General features: G+C 44.8%; 3 protein-coding genes across 7 annotated transcripts in view; 1 reads left to right on the top strand and 2 right to left on the bottom strand.

Moving 5' to 3' along the window:
* Positions 1-5,339: 5,339 nt before the first annotated feature.
* LOC138634248 (uncharacterized protein C2orf80) lies at positions 5,340-25,322 on the bottom strand. Its single transcript, XM_069721020.1, has 9 exons — positions 25,189-25,322; positions 9,864-9,935; positions 9,688-9,769; positions 9,521-9,603; positions 9,283-9,373; positions 7,966-8,043; positions 7,722-7,809; positions 5,689-5,786; positions 5,340-5,500 (listed from the first exon to the last, which is right to left on the bottom strand). The coding sequence occupies exons 2-9, from the start codon at positions 9,902-9,904 to the stop codon at positions 5,438-5,440; spliced, it is 624 nt and encodes a 207-aa protein (XP_069577121.1). The 5' UTR covers positions 9,905-9,935; positions 25,189-25,322; the 3' UTR covers positions 5,340-5,437.
* sgo2 (shugoshin 2) lies at positions 12,260-18,400 on the bottom strand. Its single transcript, XM_069721015.1, has 9 exons — positions 18,286-18,400; positions 17,608-17,734; positions 17,337-17,512; positions 17,156-17,230; positions 16,922-16,980; positions 16,664-16,815; positions 14,749-16,578; positions 13,912-14,026; positions 12,260-13,020 (listed from the first exon to the last, which is right to left on the bottom strand). Exons 2-9 carry the CDS (start codon positions 17,708-17,710, stop codon positions 12,912-12,914), a joined length of 2,619 nt encoding a protein of 872 aa, XP_069577116.1. The 5' UTR covers positions 17,711-17,734; positions 18,286-18,400; the 3' UTR covers positions 12,260-12,911.
* Positions 25,323-25,395: 73 nt separating the features above from the next.
* Positions 25,396-26,939, top strand: part of LOC138634241 (1-phosphatidylinositol 3-phosphate 5-kinase-like) — a 43,911-nt gene continuing 42,367 nt past the window's right edge. For 2 of the 5 annotated variants that reach the window (XM_069721008.1, XM_069721005.1), the window contains exon 1: positions 25,396-25,521. The gene's annotated coding sequence lies outside the window, so the exon portion shown is untranslated. Of the gene's footprint in view, positions 25,522-26,016; positions 26,156-26,939 lie in introns of those variants that run through there. The other 3 variants (XM_069721009.1, XM_069721007.1, XM_069721006.1) reach the window with 2 other exon arrangements.

The raw sequence follows: 26,939 nt of genomic DNA, 5'->3' as shown, positions 1-26,939 counted from the left end.
TCTTCATCTGGATCCTCTAGCTGTCTGTTAGATCTCATCCCAACTAAACTTTTTAAGGAAGTCTTCCCTTTAATTAATACTTCCATATTAGATCAGATCAACCTATCTATTGTAACCGGCTATGTACCGCAGGCTTTTAAAGTGGCTGTAATTAAACCTTTACTTAAAAAGCAGACCATTGACTCTTGACTTTTTATATATACCGTGAAAGTATTCAGACCCCTTTAAATTGTTCACTCTGTTTCATTGCAGCCATTTGCTAAAATCAAAAAAGTTCATTTTATTTCTCATTAATGTACACTTAGCACCCCATCTTGACAGAAAAAAACAGAAATGTAGAAATTTGTGCAAATTTATTAAAAAAGAAAAACTGAAATATCACATGGTCATAAGTATTCAGACCCTTTGCTGTGACACTCATATTTAACTCACATGCTGTCCATTTCTTCTGATCCTCCTTGAGATGGTTCTACTCCTTCATTGGAGTCCAGCTGTGTTTAATTAAACTGATTGGACTTGATTAGGAAAGGCACACACCTGTCTATATAAGACCTTACAGCTCACAGTGCATGTCAGAGCAAATGAGAATCATGAGGTCGAAGGAACTGTCCAAGGAGCTCAGAGACAGAATTGTGACAAGGCACAGATCTGACCAAGGTTACAAAATAATTTCTGCAGCACTCAAGGTTCCTAAGAGCACAGTGGCCTCCATAATCCTTAAATGGAAGAAGTTTGGGACGACCAGAACTCTTCCTAGACCTGGCCGTCCAGCCAAACTGAGCAATCGTGGGAGAAGAGCCTTGGTGAGAGAGGTAAAGAAGAACCCAAAGATCACTGTGGCTGAGCTCCAGAGATGCAGTAGGGAGATGGGAGAAAGTTCCACAAAGTCAACTATCACTGCAGCCCTCCACCAGTCGGGGCTTTATGGCAGAGTGGCCCGACGGAAGCCTCTCCTCAGTGCAAGACATATGAAAGCCCGCATAGAGTTTGCCAAAAAACACATGAAGGACTCCCAGACTATGAGAAATAAGATTCTCTGGTCTGATGAGACCAAGATTGAACTTGTTGGCGTTAATTCTAAGCGGTATGTGTGGAGAAAACCAGGCACTGCTCATCACCTGCCCAATACAATCCCAACAGTGAAACATGGTGGTGGCAGCATCATGCTATGGGGGTGTTTTTCAGCTGCAGGGACAGGACGACTGGTTGCAATTGAAGGAAAGATGAATGCGGCCAAGTACAGAGATATCCTGGAAGAAAACCTCTTCCAGAGTGCTCTGGACCTCAGACTGGGCCGAAGGTTCACCTTCCAACAAGACAATGACCCTAAGCACACAGCTAAAATAACAAAGGAGTGGCTTCGGAACAACTCTGTGACCATTCTTGACTGGCCCAGCCAGAGCCCTGACCTAAACCCAATTGAGCATCTCTGGAGAGACCTGAAAATGGCTGTCCACCAACGTTCACCATCCAACCTGACGGAACTGGAGAGGATCTGCAAGGAAGAATGGCAGAGGATCCCCAAATCCAGGTGTGAAAAGCTTGTTGCATCGTTCCCAAGAAGACTCATGGCTGTACGAGCTCAAAAGGGTGCTTCTACTCAATACTGAGCAAAGGGTCTGAATACTTATGACCATGTGATATTTCAGGTTTTCTTTTTTAATAAATTTGCACAAATTTCTACATTTCTGTTTTTTTCTGTCAAGATGGGGTGCTGAGTGTACATTAATGAGAAATAAAATGAACTTTTTTGATTTTAGCAAATGGCTGCAATGAAACAAAGAGTGAAAAATTTAAAGGGGTCTGAATACTTTCCGTACCCACTGTATATATATATTTGTAATGCTGTGGGTGGGTTTGGGGTCCAGTGACAGTAATAAAAAGAAAAAGCAGACTGTTATTCCAGTTCATTCAACATAAAGATTATGAACAAATTACACACAAAGGAAAAACATAAGATACTAAGATAAAAAAATATATATATATATATATTATATACAGTGGGGCAAAAAAGTATTTAGTCAGCCACCAATTGTGCAAGTTCTCCCACTTAAAAAGATGAGAGAGGCCTGTAATTTTCATCATAGGTACACTTCAACTATGAGAGACAAAATGAGAAAAAAGAAAATCCTGAAAATCACATTGTCTGATTTTTAAAGAATGTATTTGCAAATTATGGTGGAAAATAAGTATTTGGTCAATAACAAACGTTCATCTCAATACTTTGTTATATACCCTTTGTTGGCAATGACAGAGGTCAAATGTTTTCTGTAAGTCTTCACAAGCTTTTCACACACTGTTGCTGGTATTTTGGCCCATTCCTCCATGCAGACCTCCTCTGCAGCAGTGATGTTTTGGGGCTGTCGCTGGGCAACACGGACTTTCAACTCCCTCCACAGATTTTCTATGGGGTTGAGATCTGGAGACTGGCTAGGCCACTCCAGGACCTTGAAATGCTTCTTACGAAGCCACTCCTTCGTTGCCCGGGCGGTGTGTTTGGGATCATTGTCATGCTGAAAGACCCAGCCACGTTTCATCTTCAATGCCCTTGCTGATGGAAGGAGGTTTTCACTCAAAATCTCACGATACATGGCCCCATTCATTCTTTCCTTTACACGGATTAGTCGTCCTGGTCCCCTTGCAGAAAAACAGCCCCAAAGCATGATGTTTCCACCCCCATGCTTCACAGTAGGTATGGTGTTCTTTGGATGCAACTCGGCATTCTTTCTCCTCCAAACACGACGAGTTGAGTTTTTACCAAAACGTTCTATTTTGGTTTCATCTGACCATACGACATTCTCCCAATCCTCTTCTGGATCATCCAAATGCTGTCTGGCAAACTTCAGACGGGCCTGGACATGTACTGGCTGAAGCAGGGGGACACGTCTGGCACTGCAGGATTTGAGTCTCTGGCGGCGTAGTGTGTTACTGATGGTAGCCTTTGTTACTTTGGTCCCAGCTCCCTGCAGGTCATTCACGAGGTCCCCCCGTGTGGTTCTGGGATTTTTGTTCACCGTTCTTGTGATCATTTTGGCCCCACGGGGTGAGATCTTGCGTGGAGCCCCAGATCGAGGGAGATTATCAGTGGTCTTGTACGTCTTCCATTTTCTAATAATTGCTCCCACAGTTGATTTCTTCACACCAAGCTGCTTACCTATTGCAGATTCAGTCTTCCCAGCCTGGTGCAGGTCTACAATTTTGTTTCTGGTGTCCTTTGACAGCTCTTTGGTCTTGGCCATAGTGGAGTTTGGAGTGTGACTGTTTGAGGTTGTGGACAGGTGTCTTTTATACTGATAACAAGTTCAAACAGGTGCCATTAATACAGGTAACGAGTGGAAGACAGAGGAGCCTCTTAAAGAAGAAGTTACAGGTCTGTGAGAGCCAGAAATCTTGCTTGCAAATACTTATTTTACCGAGGAATTTACCAATTAATTCATTAAAAATCCTACAATGTGATTTCCTGGATTCTTTCCCCCCATTCTGTCTCTCATAGTTGAAGTGTACCTATGATGAAAATTACAGGCGTCTCTCATCTTTTTAAGTGGGAGAACTTGCACAATTGGTGGCTGACTAAATACTTTTTTGCCCCACTGTATATATATACAGTACCAGTCAAAAGTTTGGACACAACTTCTCATTCAATGGTTTTTCTTTATTTTAATTTTTTTTCTACATTGCAGATTAATATTAAAAACATCTAGGAACATATATGGAATTATATGGGAAACAAAAAAGTGTTAAACAAACCAGAATATGTTTTATATTTTTAGATTCTTCTAAGTAGCCACCTTTTGCTTTGATGACAGTTTTGCACACTTTTGGGATTCTTTCAATCAGCTCCATGAGGTGTTCACCTGGAATGGTTTTCAGTTAACAGGTGAGCCTTGTCAAGAGTTCATTTGTGGAATTTCTTGCCTTCTTAATGTGTTTGAGAGCATCAGTTGTGTTGTGCAGAGGCAGGGTTAGTGCACAGTTCTCTACAGTGAATCGGCCTATTGGACTACAGTTCTAATCCATATTATGGTAAGAAACACTCAACTAAGTAAAGAGAAACGACAGTCCATCATTACTTTAAGACAGGAAGGTCAGTCAATCCAGAACATTTCAAGAACTTTGAATGTATCCTCAAGTGCCGTCGTGAAAACCATCAAAGGCTCTGATGAAACTGTCTCTCATGAGGACCGCCCAGGACAGGAAGACCAAGAGTTACCTCTGCTGCTGAGGATAAATTCATTAGAGTTACCAGCCTCAGAAACCGCAAATTAACAGTTCAAGTAGCAGACACATCTCAATATCAACTGTTCAGAGGAGACTGCGTGAATCAGGCCTTCAGGGTCCAATTGCTGCAAAGAAGCCGCTACTGAGGAAGAACAAGAAAAAGAATAGATTTGCTTGGGCCAAGAAACACAAGGACTGGACATCAAACCAGTGGAAATCTGGACTTTGGTCTGATGAGTCCAAATCTGAGATTTTTGGTTCCACCCGCCGTGTCTTTGTAAGACACAGAAAAGCTGAGCGGATGGTTTCTACATGTGTGGTTCCCACCGTGAAGCACGGAGGAGGAGTTGTGTGTGTGTGGGGGGGGGGGCTTTGCTGGTGACACTGTTGGTGATTTATTCAGAATTCAAGTCATACTTAACCAGCATGGCTCCCACAGCATTCTGCAGCGACATGCCATCCCATCTGGTTTGAGCTTAGTGGGACCAGCATTTGTATTTCAACAGGACAACGACCCCAAACACACCTCCAGGCTGTTTGACCAAGAAGGAGAGTGATGAGTGCTGCGTCAGATGACCTGGCCTCCACCATCACCGACCTAAACCCAATGAGACGGTCTGGGATGAGTTGGACCGCAAAGCAGCCAACAAGTGTTCAGCACCTCTGGGAACTCCTTCAAGACTGTTGGAAAACCATTCCAGGTGACTACTGAATCCCAAGAGTGTGCAAAGCTGTCATCAAAGCAAAAGGTGGCTACTTTGAAGAATCTAAAATCTAAAACATATTCTGGTTTGTTGAGCATTTTTTTGTTTACCACATAATTCCATATATGTTCCTTCATAGTTTGGATGTCTTCAATATTAATCTGCAATGTACAAAAAAAATTAAATAAAGAAAACCATTGAATGAGAAGGTTTGTCTAAACTTTTGACTGGTACTGTATAGTGTCGAGTGTAATCTTAACACATTAATGTATGAATAATAATACGATTTTTATATTTAGTAGATCATTGTATAACAGTACTGTTGAGACTTTAAATACATTTTACAGTTTCCACTGAAGTACATTTTCCATTCATTAACTAAACTATAAGACCTCAGAACTTCCTCAAGCACAGTTTAAAGGATAAAGGTTAAACAGTGAAGACAGCAGGATGGGAAGTGGTTTAACTCAAACATAAAGCAAACAGAGGCCAGAGCCGAACCGGTGGAGGACGCCTCAGTCCTGCAGAGACTCCTGTGAAGCCTTCTGGGCTCCGTCCTGGTGGCAGTGACTGCTGTCCTGAGGATGAAGCAGAGAGCTCCGTTTACATCCACCGGGGGTCAGCACAGGACTTTCAGGCATATTTACAAGCGAGTTGTTGTGAAAACTCTTTCTGGGCTTTGTGTGCAACACACTTTCTTTTTCCTCTGACATGATTCTGATGATTGATAATTCCAGAGAGGAATGAGGATGCTGCGTGTACTCACACTGAAGGACTGAGATGAACAGGAGGATTGCACTGAAACTGGTGTGGGTGGCGCGCTCCCTTTAGTCCGCTCAGACAGCCATCTTTTCAACTTTTGATCTGCAAGAGGTTTTATAAAGGTGTTTAAAACATTGGTGAGTGAACATTCTGAATTTCACCATTGACCTGAAACTTGAGCTGACAGAACGCACATCAAATTTTTGGTAAATTTTTTGTGGAATTGAAAGAAATAGCAGGGAGCCAAAAATCCTCTAGTCGGGGTGGTGGGGAGCAACGTTACGCGCTGTGATCAGGGCTGTTCTCATGTTGGAGAAGCCTGTTGCCATGGCACCACGGTTCAGGTGGTCTGCAGCTAATGTTTTCCCTCAGACGCTTCATAACGTCACAGTAAAACCAACCATCATCCATCAGTGATGTCATCGTTGGTTTGTGAACGTTATGAAGCCTCCATTCTGTCCGTCACCATCTTTGCTAGTTCAGAGTGGTTTGGAGCAGGAAGTGACCATATTTGGATGAGCTGGGGGAGGAGCCAGTGGTAGATCTGACTGGAAACCTGACGATACTACGTCCCGCCCACCGATAGCTGTAACCTGACTGCACCACAGGCCTGTCAATCAAGCAGACACGCCCCCAAAAACAGGTCTTCTTGAATCTTCTTTTCTAATGAATGAGGGATTATTTTCAGATGGACCTCCAGAAAACTAAGAAGAAGGAGTGACTTTAGCTAACAACACCGAGATAACTGATGGACACATTTTATTCACTTTGGATTTGATGAGAGAAGTTGAATGGGAGTCTATGGAGCCGGAGGCTTTTTGGAGCCGACCTCTAGTGGCACTCGCTGGTATTGCAGCTGAAGACACTTCTGGATCAGAACCATTTTTCAGACCCGGAAGTTACGAACACTTTTATATCCAGTCTGTGAAAAGATTCGGTGTTGACAGTCTGACCCTGGGGAACAAACTCACGGTTGCACAACCTGGTGATGTTAAAGAAAACCCACCTGGTGTCTCCTGACCTGACACGCCTTCCCACTTGAAACGGGAAAGTCACTCAGAAGGACTCGCCTGGCTCATCGCTTCATGTTCGTAGGGTTTTTGAAGCATGTCAAGGGTCTCTGTTGACGATTTTGTGAGTTTGACACAAAATATGACGTGCGCTTGTAACTTGGAATACTTGCATGAAAGCAAAAGCTTGCCCTGCTCAGTGAACACTACTGTGCTGTTAACTGTTCGTCTCAGACACCTCGTACTCCTGAACTGAAGTACATTTGGAGTATTTCCTTTACATTATGCTTCTACTGCACCACATTCAAGAGGGAAGTGTTATGCTTTATTATATCCGATATTTGGCTACTAAATTTTGATGAGCATATAGAATACAATACACTGATATAAATCAAACTACTTGAAGATATAAAAAAGTTGTAATGTGATTTTATTTTAAACATTATGTCAAACATAATCATGGAAGGCTCACAGAGGACATTCTTCTGGAACGTATTTGGTGCGTATGTGGTTCTGTTCAACCCTAAACAGTCAATTATTAGACTTGTTTCCAGGCAGCTGTTCTTTAATTTGTCTCAGTGAGGGATTGAATTGATTTTTATCTACAGGTGATAACAATCAAGTCTCTCTTCAGCTGAATGTGACTTAAATGAAGGAGATGTTTATTGATTTGTGAAGAAATTTCCTTATTTTTGTGCCAACTGTCATTAAAACCGAGCCGGTGGAGGCAGTTCGTTAGTAGAGGTACTTGGGGACAGTTCTCAACTTTGATGGCAGGACAAGTCTGATATGTAAAAAGTCAAATCAGAGGTTGTTCTTCATAAGAAAGTTGAGAAGTTTCGTTGTTGATCTATCAATCTGAAGGCTCGTGGAGTCTTTTCAAAGTCAAAACCACTCAATTTTACGGGCTACAGCGTGAGATCATTAGTCTCATCTTCCATTGGACCTTTAAACAGGAAATAGCTTTATTCTCCTTCCACTCACTGACATAGATGTAAAGAGATGTAAGGAGTGTCCACACACTTACTGTGCTTCTTGGAGTGGTGCACCGCCTTGTAAGATCCCAGCATGGCAAACGGATGGTAGGACAGACTGAAGGGATACACAATGGAGCCCTTTGGTTAAAAAAAATAAGAAAAAAGAGTGGCATTACCTTTTCTGTAGGAGCAAAATGTTATGAGAAGAAGATAGAAAACCAATGGTAGCCACAAATAATAAGATGCAAACTGTATCTGTTCTCATACAAGCGTTCCCCAGGATCCTCAGTGTACCTTGGACTGCTGGCTGGGGTACAAAGCGGCGGGTTTACACCGGTACAGAGCCAAGATGTCCTCCACTGGCAGGCTGTTCTGAAGCACCAGCACAACATGCAACATGCAAAGGTTCAAAATGTGCAGATTAACTATTAAATACAATCTGTCGCTGCATGACGTTCACCTCAGGAAGATTTTTAATTAGGACATCAGGACCTTTCTGTATGAGTCATAATTACGAGGCGCAATCAAAAGGTTAAGAGACGGACCAGAGCGCAGCACAGTAGTGCTCTTGGAGCAGGTGAAAGCAATACGTTTTTTGAAATATTTCAAGTTTGTCAGCATCAGCACCTGTGTTACCTGCATGTTTAATGACCACAGTTACATGCATGAACCTCAAACAGAGAGTACACCTCAAATATTGTGTCAAATTTTCAGGGTATAGAAAAAAAAATCCCATGGAGACAAAGCCACGTTTTCAATACGGTGTGTTGTCATGTTGGAGAAGCCTGTTGCCATGGCGCCACAGTTCGGGTGGTTCACAGCGAATGTTTTCCCTCAGACACCTCAGAAGGTCCCAGTAGAACTCAGTCTGACAACCAGCTAACAAACTACTAATTTTACCAAAAAATTGCTTGAACTCAAGTTAACAAACAACTAAAATCACTAAAAACCAGCTGAACTCAAGTTAACAAACTGCTAACAAGTTCGTCGCTTCATCGCCGTAAACTTTCTGAAGCTTTTCAAGGGTCTCTGTTGAACATTTCCAGAGTGTAACACAAAATTTGATGTGCGCTTTCTTCGCACCTCCTCCAGACTCAAATACAGGATTAAAGATATCGTGACATTTTTTCATCATTCAACTTGTCACTCAAAATGTTGAGATGATTTATAATTTAACATTTTGTATCAAATTCAAAACAAGCGAAAAATAGCGTCATGATATTTTGGACTTTTTAAATTAAAAAAAATGTTATTCAATAATCTTTGAACTTTTAGGAACTTGGAATATAAATCAGAACCAACATATGAAAACTTTAATTGGAATTTTTTTCACACCTTCCCCATAATTCCATATTGTGGCTACCAGAATTGCACAAGTTGACTCTTTTGCACCATAAAGTCTGAGGTATTGTCTTGCTTTTTTAATACCAACTCTATTTTATGTGTTATTTTATTTGTATTCTCCTTCTCTGTGCTTCATCCTCAATGTTGAAAATAAAGAAAATAAACACATGGAGGAATAATATGAACCCCGCAGCTAAGCTATTTGACCTTACTGAGATGTCCAGATTTAATGAAAGCTGCATTCATGTGTGAATACTCTATACTTACCATAATCATACCGGCAAAGGATGACAAGATCATAGCTTCCCGCTCTAAGCGATCAGGGTACTGGGCGCTTCCTGAGCTGCATGTGGCTCCGCTGTGGCGGACAGGAAGGTGGAAATGGATTTAACTTAAAACATACGGACAGAAGCTTCATGGAAACAGCGCGGATATAAATTTACATCGTTATGTATATGCACATAACATCTTTATCTTTAACTCAAGTTTACAAAAAACAGCTCACATGTTGTCTCTGTCAAGCACATCCCATCCTTCTTCCTTCTCCAACCACCAGAGGGCAACACTGAGGGCCAGATCGTAGTGAGCCTGTAAACACGCCATAAAGAAGTACTGAGTGGATCACATTGAAAAGCGGTTCCACGTTGACCCGCTCGGCCCGCTGAGGTTTACCAGGTCGTCCAGCATCGTGGCGGTGCCCCGCCCCTTCGGATCGAAGGAGAGTTCTCTCAGCTTCTGCCCAATGTATTCACCACTGTTTGGATGAGGAACAATATGAATTAGTTGTCATTTTAAAATATGCTTCATAATGCTTTCCAACAGTGTGCAGGGATTTAATCTCCACTCACATCAGGGCCTCAATGTCTCTTTTCAGCTGCTTTGCCTCCATGTTCTGAGTTAAAAGCTGTCATCTAGGAGTGCTGCAGAAACAACAGGACAACAGCTACATCTTATTTTGTTAGTTTGTTTGTTTTGTGAGTTTGCTGTTATGTGGAATCAATTTTTGAATTTCCTTTTAAACATTTGGTTTTCTGTTCCTTTTTTTATTTCCCTGAGTTTCTTTTTACTGGTGTTACTCCCCTCATCTTCTCCTTGATCCTCTAACCCGTATTTTTTCCCCTTTCAATCTGGTCTTGGACCACACACATTTAAAATTGCTTTCCTTTATATAACCCGGGTGATCCTAATACTTTTGGCAAATGTCATTTAATATATATATGTATTACCCTGTTTTCCAAAGATTCTGGAGAAACTGTTTTTATACGAGAATTTCAAAAAACGTACAGTTGAGAACAACCATCAGTGTAGTTTATAATCTCAGCAGATCGAACACTGTTGCAGCTGGTCATCAATATTTCTTCTACTTTAGTTGGATTCAGCTTGGTGCCCGGACTCAACGGGAGTTTGTCATCTGATAGCCGCCTGCCTGCAGGCCTCCCACCGTGTGCCTGACTGAGTAATAAAGTTACACCATTGGTCAACTGATGCTGCAACTTCCTGTATCCATTTTAAGCTCCAGCGTTTCTCACGTGGTTTGGCCATAAACAAGGACTTTCTCTGGTTTCTATCAAATATTCAACGTTAATATGAGCGAGAGAAGCTCAGTGTTCAGATGGCAGTGATGCAATTAAGTTTGTGTGTTTCTCTTTTGAAGTGCAACAACGTAATAATTAGTTTATCTTTTAAGTGTGTTATTCTATTCTGCCAGCTGATTCTAAAATGGAGGTGGAGCCAAGCGGCAACCATCTGTGACGTCATCCGTTGGTTTGTGAACGGCTGGAATCAAGCCTTGAGTTCAGAATTTGTCCGTCGCCATCTTGCTAGTTTGGAGCGGTTTGGAGCAGGAAGTGACCATATTTGGGCGAGCTGGGCATCTGACTCGATCTGGTTTGAAACCGGGCAATGCTATGTCCCGCCCACCGATAGCTGTGACCTGACTGCACCACACTGCGTCTCATTTTTCAGAGCCAGAAGCTACAAACATTTATATATACAGTGTGCATGCGTAGAAGGAAGGTCGACCAAATGAAGCCTGGTGGCTGAAACCAAAGGAAGACTCTTCCCAAAGACTGGAAGTTGGACCTGCTGCCAGAGGGGTTTACTGAACGGTTTAAAGACTTTTGTAAATAAGAGAATTCAACTTTTGTTTTTTCATACATTTTCTAAATTTCTGAAAGCATGTTTTCACTTTGTCATTATGATGGAAACAATGCTTATTTTATCCATTAAAAATTAAATCTACAACCTGATAAAGGGTGCAGGAATCAAAGGCGTCTGAATACTTGGTGAAGTGCCAGCAGTACCATCCTCCGTACCAGGATGGTGATGAGAGCTGGTAAAACGGGATGGTAGATTTTATAGCACCAAGGTGATTCACTGCAATGTGAGCAGGACATGAACCCGACACCCGGTGGGACTCACGCCGAGCAGCAGCAACACATTCAACCAGGCGAGTGTCCAACTGACCTGAAAAACACGTCCTCTCTAAATGGAGCTAAAAGCACAGGTTCAACCAGGAAGACAATCTTTCTATCTCATTCTTCTTCATTTCACTCTCACTCAGGTCTCTAACCACATGACCATGGGTGTTTTGGCTGAACCAATCAGACTTCATCACGATCTCAATCAGCCAATCGTTCCCTTGCTGTCAAAATTTAAATCCGTTCTCCTTTCTTCTGCATCAGCCGTCAGGCCCGGGCGCCCCGCTGCGACCCTCCTCCACCCTTCACCTCCGGTGTTCATTGCCCGGGTCCAGATCATCAGACACTACCAACCAACCCAATGCTTATCGCTGTGTCTCTCTATGCTGTTCTTTTCTCTCTCTGCTCTCCTCTCACCTCAACCGGTCGAGGCAGATGTTCTCCACCTCTGAGCCTGGTTCTGTCTGAAGTTTCTTCCTGTTAAGAGGGAGTTTTTCCTCTCCACTGTTTGAGGTTTTTCTTCCTGTTTAAAGGAGTGTTTTTATTCCAGCTTGTTCATGTGGGAATTCAAATTGTTGTCAAATCGCCAAAGTCTCTCACATCCCTTACGCTTCTCGTTGTTCTTGAGGATATCAATAAAATGTTGTATTTGTTCACTCAAATCAAGTCTCTCCTGATTGAATTGATGGTAAATGAGCATCAAAGCCAAAATAAAATAAAAGCCCATTTCTCTTATGCAATAATACATTTAATGTGAAGATAAAAACAAACTGACAACAGCAGAACTTCAACATGGAGGCAGCTGTACTCACCACAGTGTTGTGACTTCTGAAGGAGGACAAACTGATCAAAAACTGAAGCCTAAAAGCACGAAAGGGGTCAAAATCCTACACAATCCCAAACACGGACGGCTGCCGTCACGCCACCGTCCCCGGGAGAACACAAGTCACGGCTCAGGTGAACAGACCGGACTGAATAATTTATAACCAACCTCCTGCCAATCTCTGTGATCGTTACCAAACCAGAGATCAGCGGGAGACAGGCGGAGCATCACAATATACGCAGCAGTGTGAAATGTGCAGACTGCAACACGTCACGAAAGATGAAGGGAATGACAATGTAAAAACTCTTTGGTACAAGTGAAAACTGTTGGTTAAAAAAAAGGTATGCACATATAAACAGGAAAATGTTGAATGTTCTGCACTAAAATAAATCATTTCTATTGTAAAACTTTTGTATACGCTGCAACTTAATACATATTTTCTCAGTTTGGCAACTTTGCATGAAAAATGAGCAGTACTTGGATTTACTGTTGGCACATGAAGCAGAAAGTGGCATGAAGAGCCCTACAAGTATTTCAATTTTGTCCAATAATTAAGTTACTTCCTTGTCCAATCTATAAAATATGGCTATCAGCAAACATCTTTCTTGAGCTTTAAACAAAACAATCAACTTTAAAAAAGGAAGTGGTTGCAGTCAGTCCGCTGTGTTGCTGACAGTCTTCTTCGGCCTCTTCCTGCCGTCCTTAAACACCGGAGAGCTTAGGAACATGCTGTCTGTGAATTTATCTCCACGCCTTATTTTGCTGTTTGGAAACAGAAACAGAATTAAAAGCAGTGTGCTTGATCATGCTGCCCGTCGTGGAGCCAGCGGGTCGGGGGTGAGTTCATCACACCTGATGTAAGTGCCACGTTTCGTGAGGTTTTGATCATCATTTGACCTTAAACGTCAACTTAATTGTCATGGCGAAACATCAAACTTTGTCACATCGCCATGGCGACACCCTTTGACGAAAACACAGTCTTCTCAATATATCATCATTAATGTCTTGAGGCTATTCTGACCCGATTTGATATTGATGTGATCAACCAGCTCGAAGAAGCATGTGAGAGTATAAAACTTGTAATTTCCTGTTGCCAGCAGGTGGCACTATGACGGGGACTGAATATGACCATGCAGATGTCTTAAGGGGGGACTTTTATCAAACATGTGTAGTCTAAGCAAGTTCGGACGACGTATATAAAAATTACAGCAACTTTAATGTCATGGCGAAACGCTCCAAATGGCCACCACGCAAACACCGTTCAACAAAAACAAATTTTAATAAATTTTCATCCAAAAGGTCTGAACAGATCAAATTTCAAGTCAGTCCAATAAAACCTGTAGGAGGAGCCTGTTAAAGTACAACACGTACAAATCGCCAAAATGGCCACTAAATTAAAAATGGCGGACTTCCTGTTGAGTTTAAGTCGTGGTGCCAAGAGACTTTTTTGTAGATGTACGTATGATACACACGTCCACCAAATTTCATTCATGTCGGTGAAAGCAGCCTCGAGATCTCATTTTAGGGGGCGCTAGCGAGCCATTTTGTGACGTCCATGGCCAGAACATATAAAATACTTCCATTTTCCTCTGGGCTGATTTTGTGTCGGCCACTCAGTGCTCGGGCCCTAATTAAGAACAGAGCTGTTCTCACCTGTTGAGGGTCGGCTCCTTGTAACTGACCACCGCCTTGCGTCTCCTGGTCCGTCCTCCGTGGTCTCTGTCCAGGTGTGTGATGGTGTTGGTCAGCGTGCTCAAGACTCTTCCTGCTGCAACACACAACACGTCAGACCGACTCGTGAACAAACAAAATCACTGCACGTCTTCAGTTTTCAGATTACTTTGCAAACCATTGAGTGTCGGTGCACCCGAACTAGAACAAACACTCCCACAGCACTTCATCAGGATATTATTACTGGAACACTTTTAGGATTAATGCAGGCTAGAACACCACCAGCACCCACGACCACCTCATAATACATGTCATAACATTTAGCTCTTTTTAGCTTTTATTGCACTTGTTTTATTACACTTACAAAAATATATAAAGTTCAGTCAATTCATGTGAATATATCTTCACCTCACTAATGTTTGGGGGAGCAATGGGCTCCATTAGAACACATTTCACTCTTTTTTAAACTATTTTGGACGCGTACGCACACACGCACGCACGCACGCACACACACACACACACACACACACACACGCACGCACGCACACACACACACACACACGCACGCACACGACGAGATCATTTTCAGATGGACCTCCAGAAAACTAATAAGAAGGAGTGACTTCAACTAACAGCATCGAGATAACTAGACCAGACTAGTTGAATGGGAGTCTATGGAGCCGGAGGCTTTTTGGAGCCGACATCTAGTGGCACTCGCTGGTATTGCAGCTTAAGACACTTCTAGAAGCACTTTTACATACAGTCTGTGGTTTATTCACCCTTTGATGTAACAACTAGTGAGTGAAATGAATAGCACACCTGGAGAGGCTTCAGCTGGGCCGGCAGCGGACGGCTCCTCCGGCACCACCCGGCCCGATGCTTCTCCGATGGGACTAGAGGGCGGCGAGCCTGTATCCGTGTCTGCCGTACTGACATCGACCGCCAGCCACGGCGGCAGCTCGTCCATCAACAGGTTTCCCTGACCGTGATGAGCGTCCACCATGTGACCGCAGGAGTCCGACGCACTGCAAACACTCCCACTCTTGTCTCGTCTCTTCTGTCTGGAGACCACGAATGTCTTCCGTGGACTCCTGCTTCCTGCATCTGTATGCAGCTCCAGTGTCCGTCTGCACGCTTTGGGCTTCACGTCCATCCTGGACTTTGACTTGGTGGGTATTGAATCATACACATGTTCAAAGATGTCCAACTTTTCACTGATGAAACAATGTGAGTCCGGCTCTTGTTCTGGTTCGGTTCCAGGATGGTCCGCGGCACGACAACATGCTTCATTCTCAGATCCCAAGTCTTTGCTGCAACGGCCACGTTTCTTCTTCTTCTGCTGGTCATTTAAAGCCTCTTCATCCTCCTCCTTCAACGTGGCCTTCTTCTTGCTGGATTTGCCCGTTCCTTCTCTCCTGGCTTTTTTATGTTTGTAGAACTCTGAGCCTGAAGCAGCCGGCTGGTTCAGCAGCAGCGGCGCTTCTCCCGACTCCTGCGTGTCCAGCCGAGGATGCTTCCCACAGCTCAGCATCTCCGTGCGTTCATTCCATCTGGTTCGTTGTTCAGCGACACTTTCGTCTGTGACCGTTAGTGTTTCCAGCCCACAGCCTGGTCCTGCATCGGGGAGCAGGTCCCGGTCCGATGAGGCGCTGTCCGTGGCGACTGAGATGACAAACGTGGATCTGCATCGTGACCGGTGACCCCTGGAATCAGTCGCGTTCTTCACTTTGCTCTGTGGTTTATCGCCGCGAGCGGAAAGACGCTCCGCGTATCCTGACTCACTTTCATGAAGGAACTCTTTTGGTAGTTGTTGATCTTTTCGTTCTTCTTCCACGTGAACGTGGACCTGCTCCCCTTTGGACCGACCGCTGTCACTGTCACCAGAAGGCAAAGTGACTGGAGTGGTTCTGGTGACTGAAGGCATCCTGCCTCTGGTTCTGGACCTCCTGCATGTGATTCTGGAGCTTGCTAGTCCTGCAGGACTGTTCACTGCTGCATCTGCGCTGACTTTTGGGAATTCACATCCAGGATCCTTGAAATAGTCGTCCAGGTCCGATGGGACGATGTCACGGGATTTCAATTTGTCTTTTGATGTTTTCTGATGTTCGCCCAGTTTGGGGATGCGAGAGGTGGTGATGCGCCGACGGCGTGTTGTGGGTGAGTGACGCTGAGGACCAGCCGGGTGCTGCTCATCGCTCAGTACCTCGCTCCACTTCAGATCCACAGAGTTCTGTACGTCTGCGCTCAAAGCACAGACTCGCTCCGTATCCTTCCTGCCCTTCGGCTTCCTGGATCGGCCTGTTTTTTGGGCTTTGGTTTCCACGGCGATAATCTCACCCACATCACTGAGCGTCATCTCCATCGTTGCGTTCAGGAGCACTGTTTTCTCATGGTTGTTGCCGAGCTGTGGTTCGTGCTCCGCGTCTGCGCCGCCGGAAGGGTTCTCGCCTCCACAGAGGGACGGGGTGGATTTCTCACACATGCGACAGTTCTGAAGACGGAGGATGGACTTCACATCCAAACTGGACTGAGAGAACATCACCGATTGGCTCTCCACCTTGTCTCTCTGCTCATTGGACGGACAGGACGTTCTGGTCGGAGCGGTTTCTACACGCTGGCTTGAACACCTTTCCTCAGCATGTGTGTTACCTGTGAAACAAGACATCAGTATCATCGGGCAGATAATACGATCTGCTGCTTTTAACACGAACCCTCCTAGCTTTCACCCTCCTACCATCGCAAACATCAGCAGAGGTTTTGTGTCTGCTCGGGACACCAACGACATCCTGGAGGTGTTTCTCAGGAAGACAGCTCTCTGTTGTTCTTTCGCTGGGACGCATCAAATTGCTTGAAGGTTCTGGCTGCAGTGGAAACAGATCCGTAAGACTGAAATGGGGTGAAAAAGCCAGACAGAGGAGGGAAGAAATATCAGAATCCGTTCACTCGCTGTCAACTGAAAGTACACAGCAGCCCAGATGGACTCATTTCTGACCTTCCTGCTGCAACATTTTCCTTGTTGGTGTCGCAGTCCTCTGACAGTTTCAGATAATCCTGTGGGAGACAAATACACTTTTGTAATTTCAATGAGCTTCAGACAGCTGTTGTACTTTTAAAGCCGTGTGGAACAGCTGACAAAGAAACCCAAGTTATAAATGGGTTCTTCTATCAGGAAGAGAACAGCTTTGTTCCATCCTACAGAATAACCAGCGCGGAGAGGAATCCTCACCCCGTCAGAGAACAGCTCCGCCACCATGTCCATGTGCTGCAGAGTATTATTGTGCAGATTCTTCCAGATGAGGAGCTGTAAGAGGAAAACAAGTCAATAAAATCAGCGATCACCTCTAAAAGAACATCGCTAAGATCGTCTCTGCATCATAACCATCATTTGAACTGAACAACCAACGCACCAGTTTCCTCTCCTTGTATTTCTTGGTGGCCAGTTCGAAGCACCGAGACTCCATTTGTTTCTGTAGGTACATGACCTCCATCTCCAGCTGCCTGCTTCTCTCCTTCTGCGTCTCCAAGGCAACCGCTAAGGCCTTGTTGTTGGTCTTTAAAGACACCTTAAAGAAGGACGAGGTGTCTGGTGTGGTCGTGAAGAAGGAGGACAGCAGAAGGAGAATTATTTTCTGTCGGAGAGCCCCAAAAACAAACAGTACAAGTTGGACAAGGACTCACTCAGAATCTTATTTTTGATCTTTGATGCTGCAGCTGAAGTCTGCTTGGAAACTTTTGAAGGCGTCTTCACAGGAAGCATCGTCGGTTTCACAGGGAACATCATCAGGAGAATCTGAAAATCAAAACCCTGGAAGACACAGGCCATTCATTTCGTTAGAGACGGGACCACCTGTAAAGGATCAATATTATAGCCGCCCCCCTTTGTTTGGCATCCCAACAAGATCAATAGGAAACACACCAGACGTCATGTTATTGCCGCCATATAAATAAAATCTCTTCCGCTCCACGTTATTTACAAGTATTTACTTTCCCATCCATGCAATTAACTAATTCTCAGAAAGTAGTGAAAGAAATGCATCATGTTTGAAAAATTATCGGGTTTAATGAAAATACAATGAGAAGTAGCCGATCAATGAAGGATCCACCTCATAAATCATGGCTTATTTCTGATATCATGATATCAGTACTTCTGATGTTGTTTTCAACAATAAAATGATATTGATGTCTGTGGACGAGGCCTTCGTGTTTTTTTTTACTTTGGGACTGAAGTTAACTTTGCAGATGAGCCGGAAAACTTCAGTCATTGAGCCGACGTTAACATTTGCTAACTTTTTTTTAATTGCAGCTGAGCTGACTGCGCTCCTAACTGATGTAACCGGCGCTTTCTTACAAACTTACCTGTTTTAAATGTGAACCAGCGGTGACGTGTGTCTCTTGCAGATAAATTCCCGTGATAATGATCGTGAACTGATGATTATGATCAAATAAGGCGAATAAAACTTGACCGGTTAGTTGTACAGCGCTGAAAACACCGTTGATTCAGTTTTGAATTTACACAAACAGTCCGATGAGCTTCTGCGCAAGCGCAAAGGGGCGGGTCCAAGAGCGGGAGACCAATCAGAAACGATCTTGTATTGGCTTTTCTTCCCCTTGGTTTGTCTATTCAGGCAGGCTTTAGACCAAAAATACGGGAACAAATATTAAAATGAAATAAAAGAGAGTGGGTTGGCTCATACAGGAGGCTGTTTTTCACTTATGGAAAGAGTTTTTACGGTCTTACAATTCTGATTGAATTAAATTAGTTTTTTAGCCTTAAACATGCTGTTTTAGGTTAGGTTAGGTTAGGTTAGGTAGTTACTTTATTAATCCCCGAGGGGAAATGTTTTCGCTACAGCAGCATACAGACGCAATAAGGTAATAATAGAATAATAGAAAAGCAATGAAATAGCAGTAAAATGGCAGTAAAAATATAAAATGCACAGTATATACAGTACAGTATATATCTATATATATTATATACAAACAAACAACCAAGAAACACAGTCAACAGTATTATTGTTATGTGATGGATTTTGCCAGAGGTGAGTTATTGTACAGTCTTGTTGCGGTCGGCAGGAATGATCTCCTGTATCAGGAATGATCTCCTGTATCAGGAATGATCTCCTGTATCTGGAATGATCTCCTGTATCTGGAATGATCTCCTGTATCAGGAATGATCTCCTGTATCTGGAATGATCTCCTGTATCAGGAATGATCTCCTGTATCAGGAATGATCTCCTGTATCTGGAATGATCTCCTGTATCTGGAATGATCTCCTGTATCTGGAATGATCTCCTGTATCTGGAATGATCTCCTGTAACAGGAATGATCTCCTGTATCTGGAATGATCTCCTGTATCAGGAACCATCTCCTGTATCAGGAATGATCTCCTGTATCAGGAACGATCTCCTGTATCTGGAATGATCTCCTGTATCAGGAATGATCTCCTGTATCAGGAATGATCTCCTGTATCAGGAATGATCTCCTGTATCTGGAATGATCTCCTGTATCTGGAATGATCTCCTGTATCAGGAATGATCTCCTGTATCTGGAATTATCTCCTGTATCAGGAACCATCTCCTGTATCAGGAACGATCTCCTGTATCAGGAATGATCTCCTGTATCAGGAACCATCTCCTGTATCAGGAACGATCTCCTGTATCTGGAATGATCTCCTGTATCAGGAATGATCTCCTGTATCTGGAATGATCTCCTGTATCAGGAATGATCTCCTGTATCAGGAACGATCTCCTGTATCTGGAACGATCTCCTGTATCTGGAATGATCTCCTGTATCTGGAATGATCTCCTGTATCTGGAATGATCTCCTGTATCAGGAATGATCTCCTGTATCAGGAACCATCTCCTGTATCTGGAACGATCTCCTGTATCTGGAATGATCTCCTGTATCAGGAATGATCTCCTGTATCTGGAATGATCTCCTGTATCTGGAATGATCTCCTGTATCTAGAATGATCTCCTGTATCAGGAATGATCTCCTGTATCAGGAACCATCTCCTGTATCAGGAATGATCTCCTGTATCTGTCCTTGTGACAGCAGAGCTGGATGAGTCTTTTGAAGAACGTCCTCCTCTGTCCCTGCAGCAGGTGGAGAGGGTGGACAGGATTATCCAATATGGATAATAGTTTCCTCAGCGTCCTCCTCTCCACCACCTTTTCCAGACTGTCCAGTTTGCAGCCAATGATGGAGCCGGCCTTCTTAACCAGTTTGTTAAGTCTGTTGGTGTCTCCGGCTCCAATGCTCACCCTCCCTCCCCTCCACCTCTCCCCCCAGCAGACTACTAGAAGTACAGTTCACTGGCCACAACAGATGGTAGAACATCTCCAACATCTCACTGCACACATTGAAGGATCAAAGTTGCCTCAAGAAAAAGAGTCGACTCATCCCCTTCTTGTAGACAGCGTTGATGTTGGTCTTCCAGTTCAGTCTGTTGTCATGGAGACACCAGGTACTTGTACTCCTCCACCATGTCCACCTCCTCTCCCAGAACTCTCAGCGGTTGTGGAGCCATCGTCTTCCTCCTGAAGTCGACCACCATCTCTCTGGTCTTGGCCACGTTCAGGAGCACGTGATTCCTTCCCGCCCACTCCACAAAGTCCTCCACTACTGCCCTGTACTCCTTCTCCCGTCCGTCCCTTATACACCGTCCACTGACTCCTCCTCCCGTCCATCCCTTATACACCGTCCACTGACTCCTCCTCCCGTCCATCCCTTATACACCGTCCACTGACTCCTCCTCCCGTCCATCTCTTATACATCCGACCACTGACTCTTCCTCCCGTCCATCCCTTATACACCGTCCACTGACTCCTCCTCCCGTCCATCCCTTATACACCGTCCACTGACTCCTCCTCCCGTCCATCCCTTATACACCGTCCACTGACTCCTCCTCCCGTCCATCCCTTATACACCGTCCACTGACTCCTCCTCCCGTCCATCTCTTATACATCCGACCACTGACTCTTCCTCCCGTCCATCCCTTATACACCGTCCACTGACTCCTCCTCCCGTCCATCCCTTATACACCGTCCACTGACTCCTCCTCCCGTCCATCCCTTATACACCGTCCACTGACTCCTCCTCCCGTCCATCCCTTATACACCGTCCACTGACTCCTCCTCCCGTCCATCCCTTATACATCCGACCACTGACTCTTCCTCCCGTCCATCCCTTATACACCGTCCACTGACTCCTCCTCCCGTCCATCCCTTATACACCGACCACTGACTCCTCCTCCCGTCCATCTCTTATACACCGACCACTGACTCCTCCTCCCGTCCATCCCTTATACACCGACCACTGACTCCTCCTCCCGTCCATCCCTTATACACCGTCCACTGACTCCTCCTCCCGTCCATCCCTTATACACCGTCCACTGACTCCTCCTCCCGTCCATCCCTTATACACCGTCCACTGACTCCTCCTCCCGTCCATCCCTTATACATCCGACCACTGACTCCTCCTCCCGTCCATCCCTTATACACCGACCACTGACTCCTCCTCCCGTCCATCCCTTATACACCGACCACTGACTCCTCCTCCCGTCCATCCCTTATACACCGTCCACTGACTCCTCCTCCCGTCCATCCCTTATACACCGACCACTGACTCCTCCTCCCGTCCATCCCTTATACACCGACCACTGACGACTCCTCCCGTCCATCCCTTATACACCGTCCACTGACTCCTCCTCCCGTCCATCCCTTATACATCCGACCACTGACTCTTCCTCCCGTCCATCCCTTATACACCGTCCACTGACTCCTCCTCCCGTCCATCCCTTATACACCGACCACTGACTCCTCCTCCCGTCCATCCCTTATACACCGACCACTGACTCCTCCTCCCGTCCATCCCTTATACACCGTCCACTGACTCCTCCTCCCGTCCATCCCTTATACACCGTCCACTGACTCCTCCTCCCGTCCATCCCTTATACATCCGACCACTGACTCCTCCTCCCGTCCATCCCTTATACACCGACCACTGACTCCTCCTCCCGTCCATCCCTTATACACCGACCACTGACTCCTCCTCCCACTGACTCCTCCTCCCGTCCATCCCTTATACACCGACCACTGACTCCTCCTCCCACTGACTCCTCCTCCTCCTCCCGTCCATCCCTTCCCATCCATCCTTTATACACCGTCCACTGAATCCTCCTCCTCCATCCCTTATACACCGACCACTGACTCCTCCTCCCGTCCATCCCTTATACACCGACTCCTCCTCCCGTCCATCCCTTATACACCGACCACTGACTCCTCCTCCCACTGACTCCTCCTCCCGTCCATCCCTTATACACCGACCACTGACTCCTCCTCCCGTCCATCCCTTATACACCGTCCACTGCATCCATCCTTTATACACCGTCCACTGAATCCTCCTCCCGTCCATCCCTTATACATCCTACCACTGCAGAGTCATCAGAGAACTTCTGCAGATGTCTTGACTCTGAGTTGTTCTGGAAGTCAGTTGTGTACAAGGTGAACAGGAAGGAGACAGAACAGTTCCCTGAGGAGCTCCAGTAACACTGACCACCGTATCAGACAGCACACTGCCCAGACGGACAAACTGTGGTCTGCCTGTCAGGTAGTCATTGATCCAGGAGACGGTGGACGTGTCCACCCCCACCACCCGCAGCTTCTCACTCAGCAGCAGTGGTTGGATGGTGTTGAATGCACTGGAGAAATCAAAGAAAGTGATTCTCACAGATTCACCGGTTCCATCCAGGTGAGACTGAGCTCGTTGCAGCAGGTAGATGATGGCGTCGTCCACTCCCACACGAGGCTGGTACGCAAATTGCAGAGGGTCCAGAGATTTCACCAGCGGCCTGAGGTGGGCCAAGACCAGCCTCTCCAGCACCTTCATCACATGAGATGTGAGGGCAACCGGTCGGTAGTTGTTGAGGCCAGATAGAGTCGTCTTCTTAGGGACTGGAACCAGGCAGGACATCTTCCACAGCACCGGGACCTCCTCCTGCTTCAGGCTCAGGTTGAAAAGGTGTTGTAGGACCTCAGCCAGCTGGACGGCGCAGGTCTTCAGGACCCCGGGGCTGATGCCGTCAGGTCCTGCAGCGTTGCGCTGGTGGAGTCTCCAGCTGTCTCCTAACCTGGCCAGTCGTCACAGAGAAGGGGGTGAGGGGGGGCGTCGATGGAGGAAGAGCCCTTTGAGATTGAGGGCTCTATGCAGTTCACCAGGGGGGTAGAGGGGGGAGGGGGGGAGGCAGCAGAGGTGTTTGGGAGGTGTAAGGTGTGGAGGAGACAGATGAGGGTGGTGAACTAAACCTGTTGAAGAAACAGTTTAGCTCATTGTTCCTCTCCAGGTTCCCCCTAGTTGTTCCTCTCCAGGTTCCCCCTGGTTGTCTCTCTCTCCCCTTGAACCCAGTAATCTCCTTCATACAGGTCCACACCTCCCTCACGTTGTTCTGCTGGAGTTTTGCCTCCAGCTTCCTCCTGTAGGAGTCCTTGCACTCCCTCATCTTCTCCTTCAGGTGGCGCTGCACTCTCCTGAGCTCCTCCCTGTCCCCAGACCTGAAGGCTGCTTTCTTCTTATTAAGAAGAACTTTCAGGTCACTGGTGATCCATGGTTTATTGTTGGGGAAGCAGTGTCCAGTCCCGGATGGTACGGTGGAGTGTTCACAGAATTTAATGTATTCTGTGATACAGTCCGTCATGCTGTTGATGTCAACAATCTATTTATTTATTTAACAATTTATCAATGAGAATATAAGGTGAATTGTAGCAATATAAATACTCAGGCACGGTACGTAATTACAATCTTTACGAGGATGTTTCCGTTTCACAAGAGTATATTTTAACTCCATTTTGAAGATGATTTGATACTTTTTGCTCAACACATTTGAATTATAGATGAAAGAAGCTACAATTTAAAAAAAAAAAAAAAAAGTTCTTCCCCTCTAAACTTTAAATGTTGGAGTCCCAAAGACTTCAGAAATGTGTCATCCATATTTAATGAATCACAAATGTTAGAAAAATGTTCCAAAATGTGACATTTGTGTAACAAAATCTATGTTCTTGTTCTTTTTGTTCAAAAGTGTAGATTTGTGTATGGACAATAGATGCATATCTCAATTGACCATGTAATTTAAAATCATTAGTTATAATCATGTTAGTTTAACATTTATATCAATCAAAAAAAAATTATAAATGTAATTTTAAAACTAAAGGATTTTTTTTTTTACGATTAAAGTGCTGATTAAAATATATTATAAACAAATACATATTGAATGAAGTCAATATTTTGCAGGGTGAATATGTGTGCACATGAACAAATTAAAGAGTATGTGCACAAATACACAACTGTGTAAAAAAAAGAAGTCCCTATGAAGGTTCAAATCCAACCTCAGCCTGTGGATGTTCTGGTGAAGTAAAAACACTGCAGGGCAAATTTTACATTAGAATAAGTATTATCAGCTAAAAACATGAAAAGCATGAAAAGTAGGACTTGGGTCTCCTGTGGCTCATATATAAAATTGCTCATATGAATGTGGAACTACAGTTACTGGTGTAATCCAGTGGTTCCCGTCCAGCTCTGTTGGTGTCTGGTTGTTATTCTCACCTTTACGCGCGCGCTCTCCCGTCGCGGTGTCGCCGAGCAGCAACCAACAGTTACCGTTATGAAGCTTTGACTTGTGAATTATCATTTTGAAGCCAGAAGTGACTATACTTTTACAATCTGACTTCATCTGATTGGTAAACCAAGGACACTGCCGCCCCCCTCCCGCCCCCCCCCCCCACACACACACAACAGCGGAAACCTGGCTGCACCACATGCCTGTAAATAATATCCTAATATCTAATTAATGATGTGATTATCAGATGGACTACCAGCAGAGTAATAAGGAGTGACTGAAGTCAATAATATCAAAATGACTTTGTATTTCATGAAAGAAGTTGAATGGGAGTCTGTGGAGCCTTTCTGGAGTCAACCCCTCGCAGTCCTCGGCAGTGTTGGAGTTTAAGGCACTTCTTCATTGCCCTCCATTTTAAGATCTATGGAAGGAGCTCTCTCTCTCTCTGTGGAAGTAGATGAAGACGAGCTCCACTCTGGAGCTGCAGCTCATTTTATTAAAATGTATTTATATTAAACTCGTCAGGTGTCCAAATCACAGCAAATGTTGCAGTGCACACCCTCGGATCAACCAGCAATACATACCAAGTGTGAAGCAGATGGGACAAATAGTGGTCAAGATATGGAGGGACAATCATACATACTTACATAAAAACAGAAATACACGCTTGTACAGTAGGTGACGGTAAAGTTGTTTGCAATCCGCCAGTTAATCGAAAGAAGAAGGAGAAGAAGAGGAGGAGGAAGAAGAAACCCATCATGAGAATTGATCGGGGTTCAATCGATGTATCTGAGTGCGACCTGTGTTGTCTGTTTTCCCGATCACAACACTATCAGGTCTCGATTCGTCAGGGCTGCTTGTTGCTTTTCGGGAGTCGACCTCTTTCACCAGGTCCCTTTTACAGATGCCTCTGAAGTCGGAGTGCTTCACCCGTGATGCCGGAGTGCTTCACCCGTGATGCCGGCCCCATGACGTCCACGGTAACCCTCGTTCATTAGCTGTCACTGCAGTTCACTCATGTTTCCTGTGTCGAGGTTGTTGTAGCCCACCGGCCAGCTAGCACACATCGCTAACGCCGGCTAGCTTGGCTAAAAACAGTCGTAGCTGCCACTAAAGGCGTCGGTGGGCTCGGTGGGCTCGGTGGGCTCGGTGAGCTCGGTGGGCTCGGTGGGCTCGGTGGGCTCGGTGAGCTCGGTGGGCTCGGTGAGCTCGGTGAGCTCGGCCTCGGTCTCAAACTGCTGCAGACAGTAACGAGATGTGCACTGAATGCTGCATCAAACACGTCAGTCCAATGACACAATATAATTCAATTAGGCAACTGAACCGGTCACGAGTTAGTTGCAGAAACAACCGTAACGTCCCGGAGGGTTTGAACTACGTCTGCAGACTCTCAGCGACATCCAGCGGCAGGAAACGATCCTGTGAACGTGAACTTTGAGACACACGGGCTGATAAAGACGGAGGGTTTGTTCAGGAAACGGGAGTCGTGCTCCGGCCTGTTGTGGTCACATGACGAGGAAGGAGGGGCACGTGACGCGCTGCTGCGCTTCCTCTTCACATCTTCTACATAACATGACATATAATGAACTGAAAGTCTGCAGGCTTCTTCAAAGGGTGAGTGTGTGACATGTTCACGTTTTAAACGCTTAGTTTAAAACAACGTGAAATGTCGATTTGAGTCGCGGATGCCGTCCGTTATCAACCGGTTCACGCCACGAGCTCATCTGCGGGATCAAATGCAGATCAAATATAAAATTAAATATGAGATTAAATATGAGTTCAGATCCGCCTCGTGAGAATTAAGGAGAACTGGAAGAAACTGGCGAGCTGAAATCTGTTTCCTGTTGAGGGAAGAAGACGGAAATGTCACGATCTCAGACAAATATCTCTTTAAAAAGTTATTGATAATACTTGAAATATGAAAAGTTACCCAACTGGTGACACTTATATGTCGACTTCCTCAGAAGTGTTGGTATTTTATGACCTGATTATTGTTTAATGTGACACTTTCTGTTTATGTTTGAGCCTGTGTTCATGTTTAATGTGAGTCTGGTTCATGTTTAATCAGTATGTTTATGTTTAATGTGAGTCTGGTTCATGTTTAATGTGAGCCTGGTTCATGTTTAATGTGAGTCTGGTTCATGTTTAATGTGAGCCTGGTTCATGTTTAATGTGAGTCTGGTTCATGTTTAATCGAAATATGTCTTATGTTTAATGTGAGTCTGGTTCATGTTTAATGTGAGCCATGTTTAACCTTCATGTTTAATGTGAGTCTGGTTCATGTTTAATGTGAGTCTGGTTCATGTTTAATGTGAGTCTGGTTCATGTTTAATGTGAGTCTGGTTCATGTTTAATCGAAATATGGTTCATGTTTAATGTGAGTCTGGTTCATGTTTAA

This window comes from Brachyistius frenatus, unplaced genomic scaffold (genome assembly GCF_029030835.1).
Source record: "Brachyistius frenatus isolate BFR_SWC_R1_liver_20210118 unplaced genomic scaffold, ASM2903083v1 Contig_255, whole genome shotgun sequence".
Lineage (NCBI taxonomy): Eukaryota > Metazoa > Chordata > Actinopteri > Embiotocidae > Brachyistius > Brachyistius frenatus.
Note: the sequence above shows the minus strand (reverse complement) of the source record. Positions and strands in the feature narration are given on the sequence as shown.

Excerpts from the sequence above, each read along its gene's own strand:
- LOC138634248 (XM_069721020.1), bottom strand. The coding sequence starts at position 9,904 with ATGGAGGCAAAGCAGCTGAAAAGAGACATTGAGGCCCTGAT. Across the intron at positions 8,044-9,282 it reads CCTTTGCCGGTATGATTATG|AACAGCCTGCCAGTGGAGGA; the intron begins GTAAGTATAGAG and ends CTGGTGCTTCAG. Across the intron at positions 5,501-5,688 it reads GTTCATCTCAGTCCTTCAGT|GACAGCAGTCACTGCCACCA; the intron begins GTGAGTACACGC and ends CTTCATCCTCAG.
- sgo2 (XM_069721015.1), bottom strand. The coding sequence starts at position 17,710 with ATGATGTTCCCTGTGAAACCGACGATGCTTCCTGTGAAGACGCCTTCA. Across the intron at positions 17,231-17,336 it reads AATACAAGGAGAGGAAACTG|CTCCTCATCTGGAAGAATCT; the intron begins GTGCGTTGGTTG and ends TTCCTCTTACAG. Across the intron at positions 14,027-14,748 it reads CCCAGCTGAAGCCTCTCCAG|CAGGAAGAGTCTTGAGCACG; the intron begins GTGTGCTATTCA and ends TGTGTGTTGCAG.